The sequence below is a fragment of the Kogia breviceps genome, chromosome 10 (assembly GCF_026419965.1).
Source record: "Kogia breviceps isolate mKogBre1 chromosome 10, mKogBre1 haplotype 1, whole genome shotgun sequence".
Classification (NCBI taxonomy): Eukaryota; Metazoa; Chordata; class Mammalia; order Artiodactyla; family Physeteridae; genus Kogia; species Kogia breviceps.
Genome location: NC_081319.1, coordinates 37,575,103 through 37,589,210, shown reverse-complemented (window position 1 = coordinate 37,589,210; position 14,108 = coordinate 37,575,103). Strand labels below are relative to the sequence as shown.

The following is a 14,108-nucleotide window of genomic DNA, read 5'->3' as shown; positions in this document are numbered from 1 at the left end:
GTCCAAACTGAACCCCAGGAGCTGTGCGAACAAAGAGGAGAGGGGGAGGTCTCTCCCAGCAGCCTCAGAAGCAGCGGATTAAAGCTCCACAATCAACTTGAAGTGCCCTGCATCTGTGGAAAACCTGAATAGACAACGAATCATCCCAAGTTGAGGAGGTGGACTTTGGGAGCAAGATATACTATTATTTTCCCCTTTTTTTCTTTTTGTGAGTGTGTATGTGTGTGCTGCTGTGTGTGATTTTGTCTGTATAGCTTTGCTTTCACCATTTGTCCTAGGGTTAGACTGACTCGTTTTTCTGTTTTTTTAATAGAAATTTTTCTTCTTAATAATTATTTTTTATTTTAATAACTATACTTTACCCTACTTTATTTTGTCTTCTTTCTTCCTTTCTTCCCTCCTTCCCTCCTTTCTTCCTTCCTTCCTTCTGTCCTCCCTTCCTCTTTCTTCCTCTCCACCTTCCTTCCTTCCTTTCTTGCTTTCTTCCTTCCTTCATTTCTCCCTTCCTTTCTTCCTTCCTTCCCTCCCTCCCTCCTTCCTTCCTTCTCTTTCCTTTCTATTTTTTCTCCCTTTTATTTTGAGCCGTGTGGATTAAAGGCTCTTGGCGCCCCAGCCAGGCACCAGGGCTGTGTCTCTGAGGTCGTTGAACCAACCTCAAGACACTGGTCCACAAGAGATCTCCCAGCTTTATGTAATATCAAATGGCAAATATCTCCCAGAGATCTCCATCTCAACACCAAGACCCAGCTTCACTCAAGGACCAGCAACGAACAGTGCTGGACACCCTATCCCCAACAAAGAGCAAGACAGGGCTACAGCCCCATCCATTAGCAGAGAGGCTGCCTAAAATCATAATAAGGCTACCAACATCCCCAAACACACCACCAGACATGGACCTGCCCACCAGAAAGACAAGATCCAGCCTCATCCACCAGAACAGAGGCACTAGTTCCCCCAACCAGGGAACCTACTCAACCCACTGAACCAACCTTAGCCACTGTGGACAGCCACCAAAAACATTGGGAACTACGAACCTGCAGCCTGCAAAAAGGAGACCCCAAACACAGTAAGATAAGCGAAATGAGAAGACAGAAAAACACATAGCAGATGAAGGAGCAAGATAAAAACACACCAGACCTAACAAATGAAGAGGAAATAGGCAGTCTACCTGAAAAAGAATTCAGAATAATGATAGTAAAGATGATTCAAAATCTTGGAAATAGAATAGACGAATTGCAAGAAACATTTAACAAGGAACCAGAAGAAATATAAAGAGGAAGCAAGCAACGATGAGCAACACAATAAATGAATGAAAAATACTCTAGATGGGATCAATAGCAGAATAACTGAGGCAGAAGGACGGATAAGTGACCTGGAAGATAAAATAGTGGAAATAACTACTGCAGAGCAGAAGAAAGAAAAAAGAATGAAAAGAACTGAGGACAGTCTCAGAGACCTCTGGGACAACATTAAACGCACCAACATTCGAATTATAGGGGTCCCAGAAGAAGAAGAGAAAAAGAAAGGGACTGAGAAGATATTTGAAGAGATTATAGTTGAAAACTTCCCTAATATAGGAAAGGAAATAGTCAATCAAGTCAGGAAGCACAGAGAGTCCCATACAGGATAAACCCAAAGAGAAACACGCCAAGACACATAATAAACTGTCAAAAACTAAATACAAAGAAAACATATTAAAAGCAGCAAGGGAAAAACAACAAATAACACACAAGGGAATCCCCATAAGGTTAACATCTGATCTTTCAGCAGAAACTCGACAAGCCAGAACGGAGTGGCAGGACATATTTAAAGTGATGAAGGAAAAAAACCTACAACCAAGATTACTCTACCCAGCAAGGATCTCATTCAGATGTGATGGAGAAATTAAAACCTTTACAGACAAGCAAAAGCTGAGAGAGTTCAGCACCACCAAACCAGCTTTACAACAAATGCTAAAGGAACTTCTCTAGGCAAGAAACACAAGAGAAGGAAAAGCCCTACAAGGACAACCCGAAACAATTAAGTAAATGGTAATAGGAACATACATATCGATAATTACCTTAAATGTAACTGGATTAAATGCTCCCACCAAAAGACACAGACTGGCTGAATGGATACAAAAACAAGACCCATATATATGCTGTCTACAAGAGACCCACTTCAAACCTAGGGACACATACAGACTGAAAGTGAGGGGATGGAAAAAGATATTCCATGCAAATGGAAATCAGAAGAAAGCTGGAGTAGCAATTCTCATATCAGACAAAACAGACTTTAAAATAAAGACTATTACAGGAGACAAAGAACACTACATCAATCAAGAGATCGATCCATGAAGAAGATATAACAATTGTAAATATTTATGCACCCAACATAGGAGCACCTCAATACACAAGGCAAATACTAACAGCCATAAAAGGGGAAATTGATAGTAACACAATCACAGTAGGGGACTTTAACACCCCACTTTCACCAATGGACAGATCATCCAAAATGAAAATAAATAAGGAAACACAAGCTTTAAATGATACATTACACAAGATGGACTTAATTGATATTTATAGGACATTCCATCCAAAAACAACAGAATACACATTTTTCTCAAGTGCTCATGGAACATTCTCCAGGATCGATCATAATTGGGTCACAAATCTAGCCTTGGCAAATTTAAGAAAATTGAAATCGTATCAAGTATCTTTTCCCACCACAACGCTATGAGGCTAGATATCAATTACAGGAAAAGATCTGTAAAAAATACAAACACATGGAGGCTAAACAATACACTACTTAATAACAAAGTGATCACTGAAGAAATCAAAGAGGAAATCAAAAAATACTTAGAAACAAATGACAATGGAGACACGACGACCCAAAACCTATGGGATACAGCAAAAGCAGTTCTAAGAGGCAAGTTTATAGCAATAAAATCATACCTTAAGAAACAGGAAACATCTCGAATAAACAACCTAACTTTGCACTTAAAGCAATTAGAGAAAGAACAAAAAAACCCCAAATTTAGCAGAAGGAAGGAAATCATAAAGATCAGATCAGAAATAAATGAAAAAGAAATGAAGGAAACAATAGCAAAGATCAATAAAAGTAAAAGCTGGTTCTTTGAGAAGATAAATAAAATTGATAAACCATTAGCCTGACTCATCAAGAATAAAAGGGAGAAGATTCAAATCAATAGAATCAGAAATGAAAAAGGAGAGGTAACAACTGACACTGCAGAAATACAAAAGATTATTAGAGATTACTACAAGCAAGTCTATGCCAATAAATTGGACAACCTGGAAGAAATGGACAAATTCTTAGAAATGCACAACCTGCCGAGGCTGAACCAGGAAGAAATAGAAAATATGAACAGACCAATCACAAGCACTGAAATTGAAACTGTGATTAAAAATCTTCCAACAAACAAAAGCCCAGGACCAGATGGCTTCACAGGCGAATTCTATCAAACATTTAGAGAAGAGCTAACACCTATCCTTCTCAAACTCTTCCAAAAGATAGCAGAGGGAGGAACACTCCCAAACTCATTCTATGAGGCCACCATCACCCTGATACCAAAACCAGACAAAGACGTCACAAAGAAAGAAAATTACAGGCCAATACCACTGATGAACATAGATGCAAACATCCTCAACAAAATATTAGCAAACAGAATCCAACAGCACATTAAAAGGATCATACACCATGATCAAGTGGGGTTTATTCCAGGAATGCAAGGATTCTTCAATATACACAAATCAATCAACGTGATACACCATATCAAAACACTGAAGGAGAAAAACCATATGATCATCTCAATAGATGCAGAGAAAGCTGTCGACAAAAGTCAACACCCATTTATGATAAAAACCCTGCAGAAAGTAGGCATAGAGGGAACTTTCCTCAACATAATAAAGGCCATATATGACAAACCCACAGCTAGCATCGTTCTCAATGGTGAAAAACTGAAACCATTTCCACTAAGATCAGGAACAAGACAAGGTTGCCCGCTCTCACCACTCTTATTCAACAAAGTTTTGGAAGTTCTAGCCACAGCAATCAGAGAAAAAAATAGAAATAAAAGGAAGCCAAATAGGAAAAGAAGAAGTAAAGCTGTCACTGTTTGCAGATGACATGATACTATACATAGAGAATCCTAAGGATGCTACCAGAAAACTACTAGAGCCAATCAATGAATTTGGTAAACTAGCAGGATACAAAATTAATGCACAGAAATCTCGGGCATTCTTATACACTACTGATGAAAAATCTGAGAGTGAAATTAAGAAAACACTCCCATTTACCATTGCAACAAAAAGAATAAAATATCTAGGAATAAACCTACCTAAGGAGAAAAAAGATTTGTATGCAGAAAACTATAAGACACTGATGAAAGAAATTAAAGATGATAGAAATAGGTGGAGAAATACACCATGTTCTTGGATTGGAAGAATCAACATTGTGAAAATGACTCTACTACACAAAGCAATCTACAGATTCAATGCAATCCCTATCAAACTACCACTGGCATTTTTTACAGAACTAGAACAAAATATTTCACAATTTGTATGGAAACACAAAAGACCCCGAATAGCCAAAGCAATCTTGAGAACGAAAAATGGAGCTGGAGGAATCAGGCTCCCTGACTTCAGACTATACTACAAAACTACAGTAATCAAGACAGTATGGCACTGGCACAAAAACAGAAATATAGATCAATGGAACAGGATAGAAAGCCCAGAGATAAACCCACACACATATGGTCACCTTATCTTTGATAAAGGAGGGAAGGATATACAGTGGAGGAAAGACAGCCTCTTCAGTAAGTGGTGCTGGGAAAACTGGACAGGTACATGTAAAAGTATGAAATTAGAACACACCCTATCACCACACACAAAAATAAACTCAAAATGGGTTAAAGACCTAAATGTAAGGCCAGACACTATCAAACTCTTAGAGGAAAACATAGGCAGAACACTCTATGACATAAATCACAGCAAGATCCTTTTTGACCCATCTCCTAGAGAAATGGAAATAAAACCAAAAATAAACAGATGGGACCTAATGAAACTTAAAAGCTTTTGCACAGCAAAGGGTACCATAAACAAGACCAAAAGACACCCCTCAGAATGGGAGAAAATATTTGCAAATGAAGCAACTGACAAAGGATTAATATCCAAAATGTATAAGCAACTCATGCAGCTCAATAACAAAAAAACAAACAACCCAATCCAAAAATGGGCAGAAGAACTAAATAGACATTTCTCCAAAGAAGATATACAGATTGCCAACAAACACATGAAAGAATGCTCAACATCATTAATCATTAGAGAAATGCAAATCAAAACTTCAATGAGATATCATCTCACACCAGTCAGATTGGCCATCATCAAAAACTCTAGAAACAATAAATGCTGGAGAGGGTGTGGAGAAAAGGGAACCCTCTTGCACTGCTGGTGGGAATGTAAATTGATACAGCCACTATGGAGAACAGTATGGAGCTTCCTTAAAAAACTACAAATAGAACTACCATATGACCCAGCAATCCCACTACTGGGCATATACCCTGAGAAAACCATAATTCAAAAAGAGTCATGTACCAAAATGTTCACTGCAGCTCTATTTACGATAGCCAGGACATGGAAGCAACCTAAGTGTCCATCAACAAATGAATGGATAAAGAAGATGTGGCACATATATACAATGGAATATTACTCAGCCATAAAAAGAAATGAAACTGAGTTATTTATAATGAGGTGGATGGACCTGGAGTCTGTCATACAGAGTGAAGTAAGTCAGAAGGAGAAATACAAATACCGTATGCTAACACATATAAATGGACTCTAAGGAAAAAAAAAATGTCATGAAGAGATTAGTGGTAAGATGGGAATAAAACACAGACTTACTAGAGCATGGACTTGAGGATATGGGGAGGGGGAAGGGTAAGCTGTGACGAAGTGAGAGAGTGGCAGGGACATATATACACTATCAAATGTAAATTAGATAGCTAGTGGGAAGCTGCCGCACAGCACAGGGAGATCACCTCTGTGCTTTGTGACCACCTACAGGGGTGGGATGGGGGGGTGGGAGAGAGGGTGATGCAAGAGGGAAGAGATATGGGAACATATGTATATGTATAACTGATTCACTTTGTTGTAAAGGAAAAACTAACACACTATTGTAAAACAGTTATACTCCAATAAAGATGTTTAAAAATTAATTAATTAACTAATTAAATAAACATAAAACTATAAAGAATCAGAGATGATTTTCCTACAATGACACCCAGGAAACTTTTACAAAGCACAGTAAAATCATCTGTAATCTTCTATAAATCTTGCATATAACAAATTCACTGCTGTAAGTGCTTCATTTTCATCCTGCTTTTCAAAAGAACTCACATTAAAAAAAAAATTCACATTAAAACATTTTTGACAGGAGATAGATTTTTTTGGTCTCCCACAGTGGTAGCTAATTAGAGATTTTTAAATCTAGTCTACACAATACTGCAAACTATAGCATTAATAACAATGTTATTCTCTAAAATACATTATGTGGTATAATTTTGTAATAAAATTTTCTTAAAAGTTAATATCTGTTTCCAGATCTTTCGCGTGGCTTACGCATTTAACTATACTGAGACTTCCAGATTTTTTCAGAAGATTAAATTTTTAGTGTCTTTAAAAGCAAAGAAAGCTATATGGCATGCGCAATTCACATTGCAAATTCTTAACGCTGAGACAAAATATCGACATTACTTCTAAAAACACAGCAACTAATTTTTGACAACTGAAATATACACACAGTCACTAACAAATTACCATTTTCTGGTCTTCATAGCACTTATCCTTACTTGAAATTATCAGTTTGTCTCTGTTCTTCCAAACATATATAAATGTAAGCTCCTATCTTGCTGACAAAATATTCCCAGCACATAGCATAAAACACAGCACAGCACAGTCTTCAAACATTAACTAAGTGAATATTAAATACTGTCAAGAATAGGACAGCCTTCCTCAAAACAGAATGTCCTCAACACTGAGGAAGACTACTCATCATTAAGAATAAGAGTCTCAATTATTAGAGAAATGCAAATCAAAATTATAATGAGGTAACCTCACATCAGTCAGAATCACCAACATTAAAAAATCTATGAACAATAAATGCTGAAGAGGGTGTGGAGAAAAGGGAACCCTCCTACACTGTTGGTGGGCATGTAAATTGGTACAGCCACTATGGAGAACAGTATGGAGCTTCCTTAAAAAAGACTAAAAATAGACTATCATGTGACCCAGCAATCCCACTATGGGCATATATGCAGAAAAAAACATAATTCAAAAAGATACATGCACCCCGACGTTCCCTGCAGCACTATTTACAATAGCCAGGACATGGAAGCAAGCTAAATGTCCACTGACAGAGAAATGGATAAAAAAGATGTGATACGTATATGCAATGGAATATTACTCAGCCATAAAAAGGAACGAAATAATGTCATTTGCAGTGATGTGGATAGGCCTAGAGATTGTCATACAGAGTGAAGTCATAAAGAGAAAGACAAATATCGTATAATATCGCTTATATGTGGAATCTACAAAAATGGTACAGATGAACTTATTAGCAAAGCAGAAATAGAGTCACAGATGTAGAAAACAAACTTATCATTACCAAGGGGGAAGGGAGGGTGGGATGAATTGGGAGACTGGGAATGGCATATATATGGCTACTATATACAAAACAGATAACTAATGAGAACCTACTATATAGCACAGGGAACTACACTCAGTGCTCTGTGGGGACCTAAATGGGAAGGAAATCTAAAAAAGAGTGGATATACATATATGTATAACTGATTCACTCTGCTGTACAGCAGAAACTAACACAACATTGTAAAGCACCTACATTCCAAAAAAAAAAGGAATAAGAGTTTGAATAAGTTCATAAATTGTTAAATCCACAAATCCATATCTAAAAACATATGATCTTAAGATTTTAAAAAAGACTACAGCACCCAAGCAGCAAGTACTCATTAAAAGTTATTTTAAAATTTTTCTTATTGTCTTAATTTCTTAAGATTCTATAATATAGATTACTACTATAATAAGAAAAAACTATAACAATTATTTTAACAAAGAAAAACAGATCAGCATTCAACTAAAAAATAAAATGTTGACTTTTCTTTTTAATAAGTACCTTTTCTTGAAAGACGACAGCAGTTTCTAGCCCTGGCATTATGTCCAGTAGGAGTCTGCAAGCAGCAGTGTTTAAAGGGGGCTCTCGGCTTGTCATCACATATGCATTCACCAGCTGTAAAGAAAAGGAGTACTTCTCATCTGAAATTCAACCCAATCAAATTAATAACGTCTAATAAATCCTTAATACATTCCCATAGCTTGCCTAAAGGGTATTAAAGACTATACCTAACATTACTAATTAAACCTGTAATTATTAGAAATAGTTATGATCCTGCTGAGCCATGATGATACCATATAATTTCTTCTGCCACTTTAAAGTCAAATCCCCCTAAAACAACTCAGCAACCATAGAAATTAAAGCTCAAGGGGTATCACAAAGAAAACACCCCCCATTCTTATATACACTTTTTCAGAAGGATAAAACAGGGCAAGATAAGCCTCCCCTCACCCCTCCCTGATTCTTGACAATAGTTAATGAAAAAACTTTGAGTTTTATATATATATAAATGTATCATTAAAACTTTCCTTTTGGCACTCATCAAATAAATACTGGATCTCTAAGTGGCACTGTGTTCTATTGCTGGGTATACAACAGTGAATAAGGCACAGTCCCACTATCAAAGGGTTCATAATCCAAAAGAGGTGACAGATGGAAAAACAAATATCATAAGTACAGGATGCTACAGAAGCCTGTAGGAAGTCATACAACTCTGCAAAGGAATCAGAGAAGGCTTTAGAGAGGAAGGGATTCCAAGTGAGAACATGAAAGACAAGTAGGAATAGCTAAGGAGGAGTGGGAAAGAGAGGAGGGTCAAAGGTCAGGAACTGAAAATGAGAGAACAGAGGCCATAAGATTGGGTTTATAAACCAAAATAAAAAATTTAAAATTTATCTTGAGAGCAATGGGAAAGCACTAATGGATTTTAAGCAAGAGAATGCCATGATCATTTTTTGCATTTGATAAACATTTTTGGGATATAAGTAAAGAATGGGTTGGGACAAGATAAGAAGGAAACCAATTAAGAGGCTATTGCAGTATCCAGAGATGGTGGTAGCTAATCTAAGGTCTGGCAACAGGGCAGAAAGAAGTGGAGGGATTTGTGAAGGTTAAGGGGGAGGGCACAATAAGACCTTAAGTTCACTGAATAAAAAAGCTTAGAGGAATAAAGAATAACTTCCAGCTGGCTAGGAAAGAACACCATTGCTGAGCTAGAGCATAAGAGAAACAGACTGTGGGGCAAACAATTAGACATGCAGAATTCAAGGTGCCTGTGGGAAATATCCATGTGGGAACGTCTAGAAGGCAGCTGGAAGTGATCTGAAGCAGAGAAGAGACACCAGTGATAAAGAAATAAAATTGGGAATTAACATAATACAGATAAAAATAATAGCTAATAATTACTAAGCCCACATGTGCCAGGTTCTGCACTAAGCACTTTTCATACTTAATTTCATTCAAGGATTACAAAAACATTTTAAGGTAAGAACTATCATCCTTATTTTATAGATTAGGGAAATAAAGCTTCGAAAAAATAAAGCTTGGACAGGCTTAAGTTGCCTAAAGATCAAAATGTCAATGAAGAGTGGAGCTGCACTTAAACCCAAAACATGGACCCCAAAGCCCATGCTCTCAAGCATCATGCTATTCCACCTCCAAAATCAAACCTAACAGCCACAATTTATTGAATAATTACTATGTTCGGGAGATGTGAGTAAAACATACTTTTTTTTTTTTTAACCTTCATTTACTCCTTAACAGACCAGAGTTAAATAAGGCACCTTTCTCTCCCTCCACATGCCCGATGCACACACCCATGGTGTCAGTGAAGAATCATTTGGTACATATCACTCTTATATTTCTATTCAGGAACTCAAGAGAACGCCTATATTCCCAAACTCAAAATCATCTCACCCCAGTATCAGCAAAGACGCCTTGGAAACCCTCACCAATATTCAACTGAACAAAGTACACACCAAAGAGAAAACACCTTGGCCACAACCAGGACTTTGGTAATAAAGAAGTCCATGATTAGTCTATTTCATTGAACCAATGCCAAATTTAAAAAGCTACCCACTCTATTCCCAACTTTGTTGGGAGGCCTCAGGAGAAAACAGACTATTTACAAAAATACAATAAAGGTACAGCATCTGCTGATGATAATCTCTGGAGAAAAGTAAGAAGCAAACCTACTGCATTCATGAAATCATCATTCTTGAAGAGTATTCTCAGCAAGTGGCCCAGCATACACTCTGGATCAGCTCGACCTACCAAAAGAAGAGGAGAGGAACAAACAAAGGAATGAGTAAGTCATCCCAGTCAAGCAACTCAGACCTCTGGAAAGACACCTGGGTTGTTTTAAGTATTATTAAAAGGCCAGCAAAAATTAACAAAAACAAAGAAAAGATTCTTTTGATGAATCAGATTTCATAAGGAACATTCTTTAAAATTAAAAATGACAATAAAAAATTTGAGACACTGCTCTCTAACCTTCCCATCTCCCAGCATATTGCCTACACATCAATGCTGAATTAAATAAATGAGCACTAGACCCAGACCAGCATCACTAAGAGTATACAAGGTCTACAAAAGAATCATAAAGGAGCCTAAGAGAATGAAAATCCATGACTTCCCAGACAAAGATAGGAAGGAAGCACAGCTTCCTTTGATGAGTGGCCTGGAGAAGATAGGCTCCAAGTCCAATCTCTCAACTGTAATGCCAAAAGCAGCAGAGATGTGTCCTCAAACCTGTAATGACACTCCAGGTTTGGGGGACAAGGGGAATCCCACCAAGCCATCACCAATTCTAAAGGTAAAATAAACTTGGTCATCTTAACTTCTGAGCTCCTGGGGAAAGAAAGGAGGCCAGGAATCTAGGATTTACTCAACACACAGCCTAAATGTAGAAGAATTAGTTAATGGTTGGGAAAATTACTGGTTCGCTTTTAAAAGAGATGATACCGTCTATTTAATTTTCCTTTCAGAGTGGCAAATTTAGTCAAAGGATACAATTTAGGATGAAGAAAAGATATAAGCTGCTGATATGAAGTTTTTACCAAGCTGTAATTAATATCCCAAAGTAATTCACAAAAACAGAAGTTAGAGAATGGTACCATAAAAACAAACGTGGACCTCAGATTACTTAACTTTCTCTCTTTATAAAAGATGAAACTGTGGCCCTTATCTTTATTAATAGAAATTATGCCTAATTACAAATATGACTTAACATAAGAGTTAGGAAGGAAATAAACTGTCTTTAAATTTCTACTGAAAAAAAGGCATTCTTCTCTCCCTTCTTCCTCGTTATCATTTTATCCTTTCCAAGGCAATGTCACTAAGCATGATCATCTCTTTAATTATTTTCACAATCCCATGAATTAACTTAATTTCTTTTCACTTTCCTACTGTTTCATGCTCTGATTGCCTTACTGAAGATGTGAGTTCAACAGCCGTTCTCAAAGTCACAAGTGGAGATGTCTAGGACAAGAACAGCAGGTAACATCACATAAAACAACTGGACACCCAATCTGAAATGCTCAGCTTACTTACATTTGGGAATAAAAATCGAAGAAACAGAAATAAACCCTGGAACATCTGTGTGGATATACAATGTTCTTATTTTTATAAGTCCCACTCATTCTCAACTATCTCTCCACATAGAAAATCTCAGACTCTTCTCTCCAAAAAGGACTCCTGGTTTTATAAAGAGAAAACTTATATGCAGTGTGGGCCCACATGACATAAGCTTTGCCCACTGGTAATCTACCTTAGAGAGAACATAAAATAGCAGTCTCAAGTCCCATACAGTTCTGTATTATAGCAAATTCCATGCCAAAGCAGGCTGGTTTGTCATGGCTCTAATTAAATTAGCCCAAAAGAAAACCACATTAACATGAGATGGCATATTTTAGCTGTTGGAACACTAAAGTAGACATCAAGAAATCCATTCATTCATTATTCAAGGTTCCAAGCATTAATTTCATAACTAAAAGCAAGGCACTGAATGCATTCTCAACCACATCTCCCCGTTAGTAAAAGGATAATTATTGTTGTTAGAAAAATAAAGGCACAGAGGATAACATCTTTTTGGTTTAAAAGTCAGAAAGAGAGAACATTTTTCTCTTTTTAAATCTTTGTAATCATATCAACTGAGTCAATAAAGTATATCTATATAATTTAGTTCCTTTAAGTTAGCTTCTAGTAATAGTAATCTTCCATTTAAGAGGTAAATGTTAAAAGTATTTTCATTTTTCCAGGAATTTGTTTTTCCTCTCTGCCCCCACCTTGAGCAATATTTTAACAAATAAATTCTATTTCAATTGAAAAATATTCCTTATATTATGCAGTTTTCTTTTGTAAGAAAATTAGAGCCAGGCTTAACAGAACACAGTCTCACCAGGATGTCGATCATCAAATGGGTCTGGATCCCCCTTACGATATTCTTCAGTTTCTTTTTCAATCAATTCAGACATCCTAGCACAAAGAGAAAACAGGGTCAATTCTAGACAAGCATACAAAAAAAATGTATCACTACCTACAATAGTCAATTAAACAATCAAGGTACAAAATAAAAGCAAAAAATTAGAAAAAGGGTATTTTCCTAACAAACATAAAGATCTAAACAGCTATCTCATAAAACAATTTCCACTCCCAAATTCATTCTTCTCTCCAACTCTCCTGTCTCAAAAAATAGCACTATCCCCTCAGAAGCCAAAAATAAGGAGTCATCATTAAAACCTTCCTTTTTTCCCCATCCCCCACAGCAATAATTCCTATAAGCTCTACCTACAAAATATCTCCTGACTTCAATCATTTCCTTAAATCTTAACCATTCCTATCCTTGTCCAGACCAGCTTTATCAACTTCTGGACTACCTGCAATAGGCTTTTCCCTGGTCTCCTTGTTTCTTGCTTCCATGCTTGACCTGACACAATACACCTCCAACTTTCAATGACTTACCCTCAACTTAAATTAAACCCAAGCACTACAAGGTTTACAGTAACCTGACTTTTGCCTGCATCTATGACCACTTCTTGTACTCCTCCACCCCTCCTTTATTAAGCTACAGTCACATGGCCTTCCCTGCTCTTCGGAGTCCAAACTCGTAACTGCTTCAGGACCTTTCTAGGTGCTGTTACTTCAGCCTATAACATTCTTCCACCCACCCAGGTTCCCACCCCTGCCCTAAGCAACCACTCACCTACTTTTTCTCACTAAAGATTAGTTTTGCCTGTTCTACAATTTCATATAAATGAAATCACATATACTCTTTTTTTTTAAATTTATTTTATTTATTTATTTACTTTTGGCTGCGTTGGGTCTTCGTTGTTGCGTGCGGGCTTTCTCTAGTTGCAGCGAGCGGGGGCTACTCTTCGTTGTGGTGCGTGGGCTTCTCTTGCTGCGGAGCACGGGCTCTAGGTATGCGGGCTTCAGTAGTTGTGGCTCGTGGGCTCTAGAGCGCAGGCTCAGTAGTTGTGGCGCACGGGCTTAGTTGCTCCACGGCATGTGGGATCTTTCCGGAACAGGGATGGAACCCGTGTCCCCTGCATTGGCAAGCGGATTCTTAACCACTGCACGACCAGGGAAGCTCCACATATACTCTTTTTATGTTTGACTTCTTTCACTCAGCACGTTGAGTCATCCATGTTGTTGCATGTTATCAACTGTTCTTTTTTATTCACACATTTTTTTTGAAATAAGAAAAATCACTTTCTAAGCACCCTAAGGACTGACATTTTAACCTATTATAATGACAATCAAATAAAAGGCTTTCATGCTCTCCAGTATCTGGGATGCTATATCCTAACTCAAATTTTCCTGCATGCTTTTTTTCCACAAAACCATACTCTCTAGTCTTAAGGGTTAAGCTCCCTGCAAAAATTCTTGCCCACTCTGGTATATTTTTCCCCATCAAGCCTCAAAAG

At 37.3% G+C, this 14,108-nt stretch overlaps 1 protein-coding gene across 10 annotated transcripts in view; it reads right to left on the bottom strand.

Annotated features, from left to right (window-relative positions):
* DCAF1 (DDB1 and CUL4 associated factor 1) overlaps nucleotides 1–14,108 on the bottom strand; it is a 96,326-nt gene that overhangs the window by 67,664 nt on the left and 14,554 nt on the right. For 7 of the 10 annotated variants that reach the window (XM_067044049.1, XM_059075248.2, XM_059075252.2 and 4 more), the window contains 3 exons: nucleotides 12,581–12,657; nucleotides 10,378–10,451; nucleotides 8,185–8,298 (listed from right to left, as the gene is read on the bottom strand). In XM_067044049.1, coding sequence (XP_066900150.1) covers nucleotides 8,185–8,298; nucleotides 10,378–10,451; nucleotides 12,581–12,657 — 265 coding nt within the window. Of the gene's footprint in view, nucleotides 1–8,184; nucleotides 8,299–10,377; nucleotides 10,452–12,580; nucleotides 12,658–13,487; nucleotides 13,728–14,108 lie in introns of all 10 variants that reach the window. The other 3 variants (XM_067044053.1, XM_067044051.1, XM_067044052.1) reach the window with 1 other exon arrangement.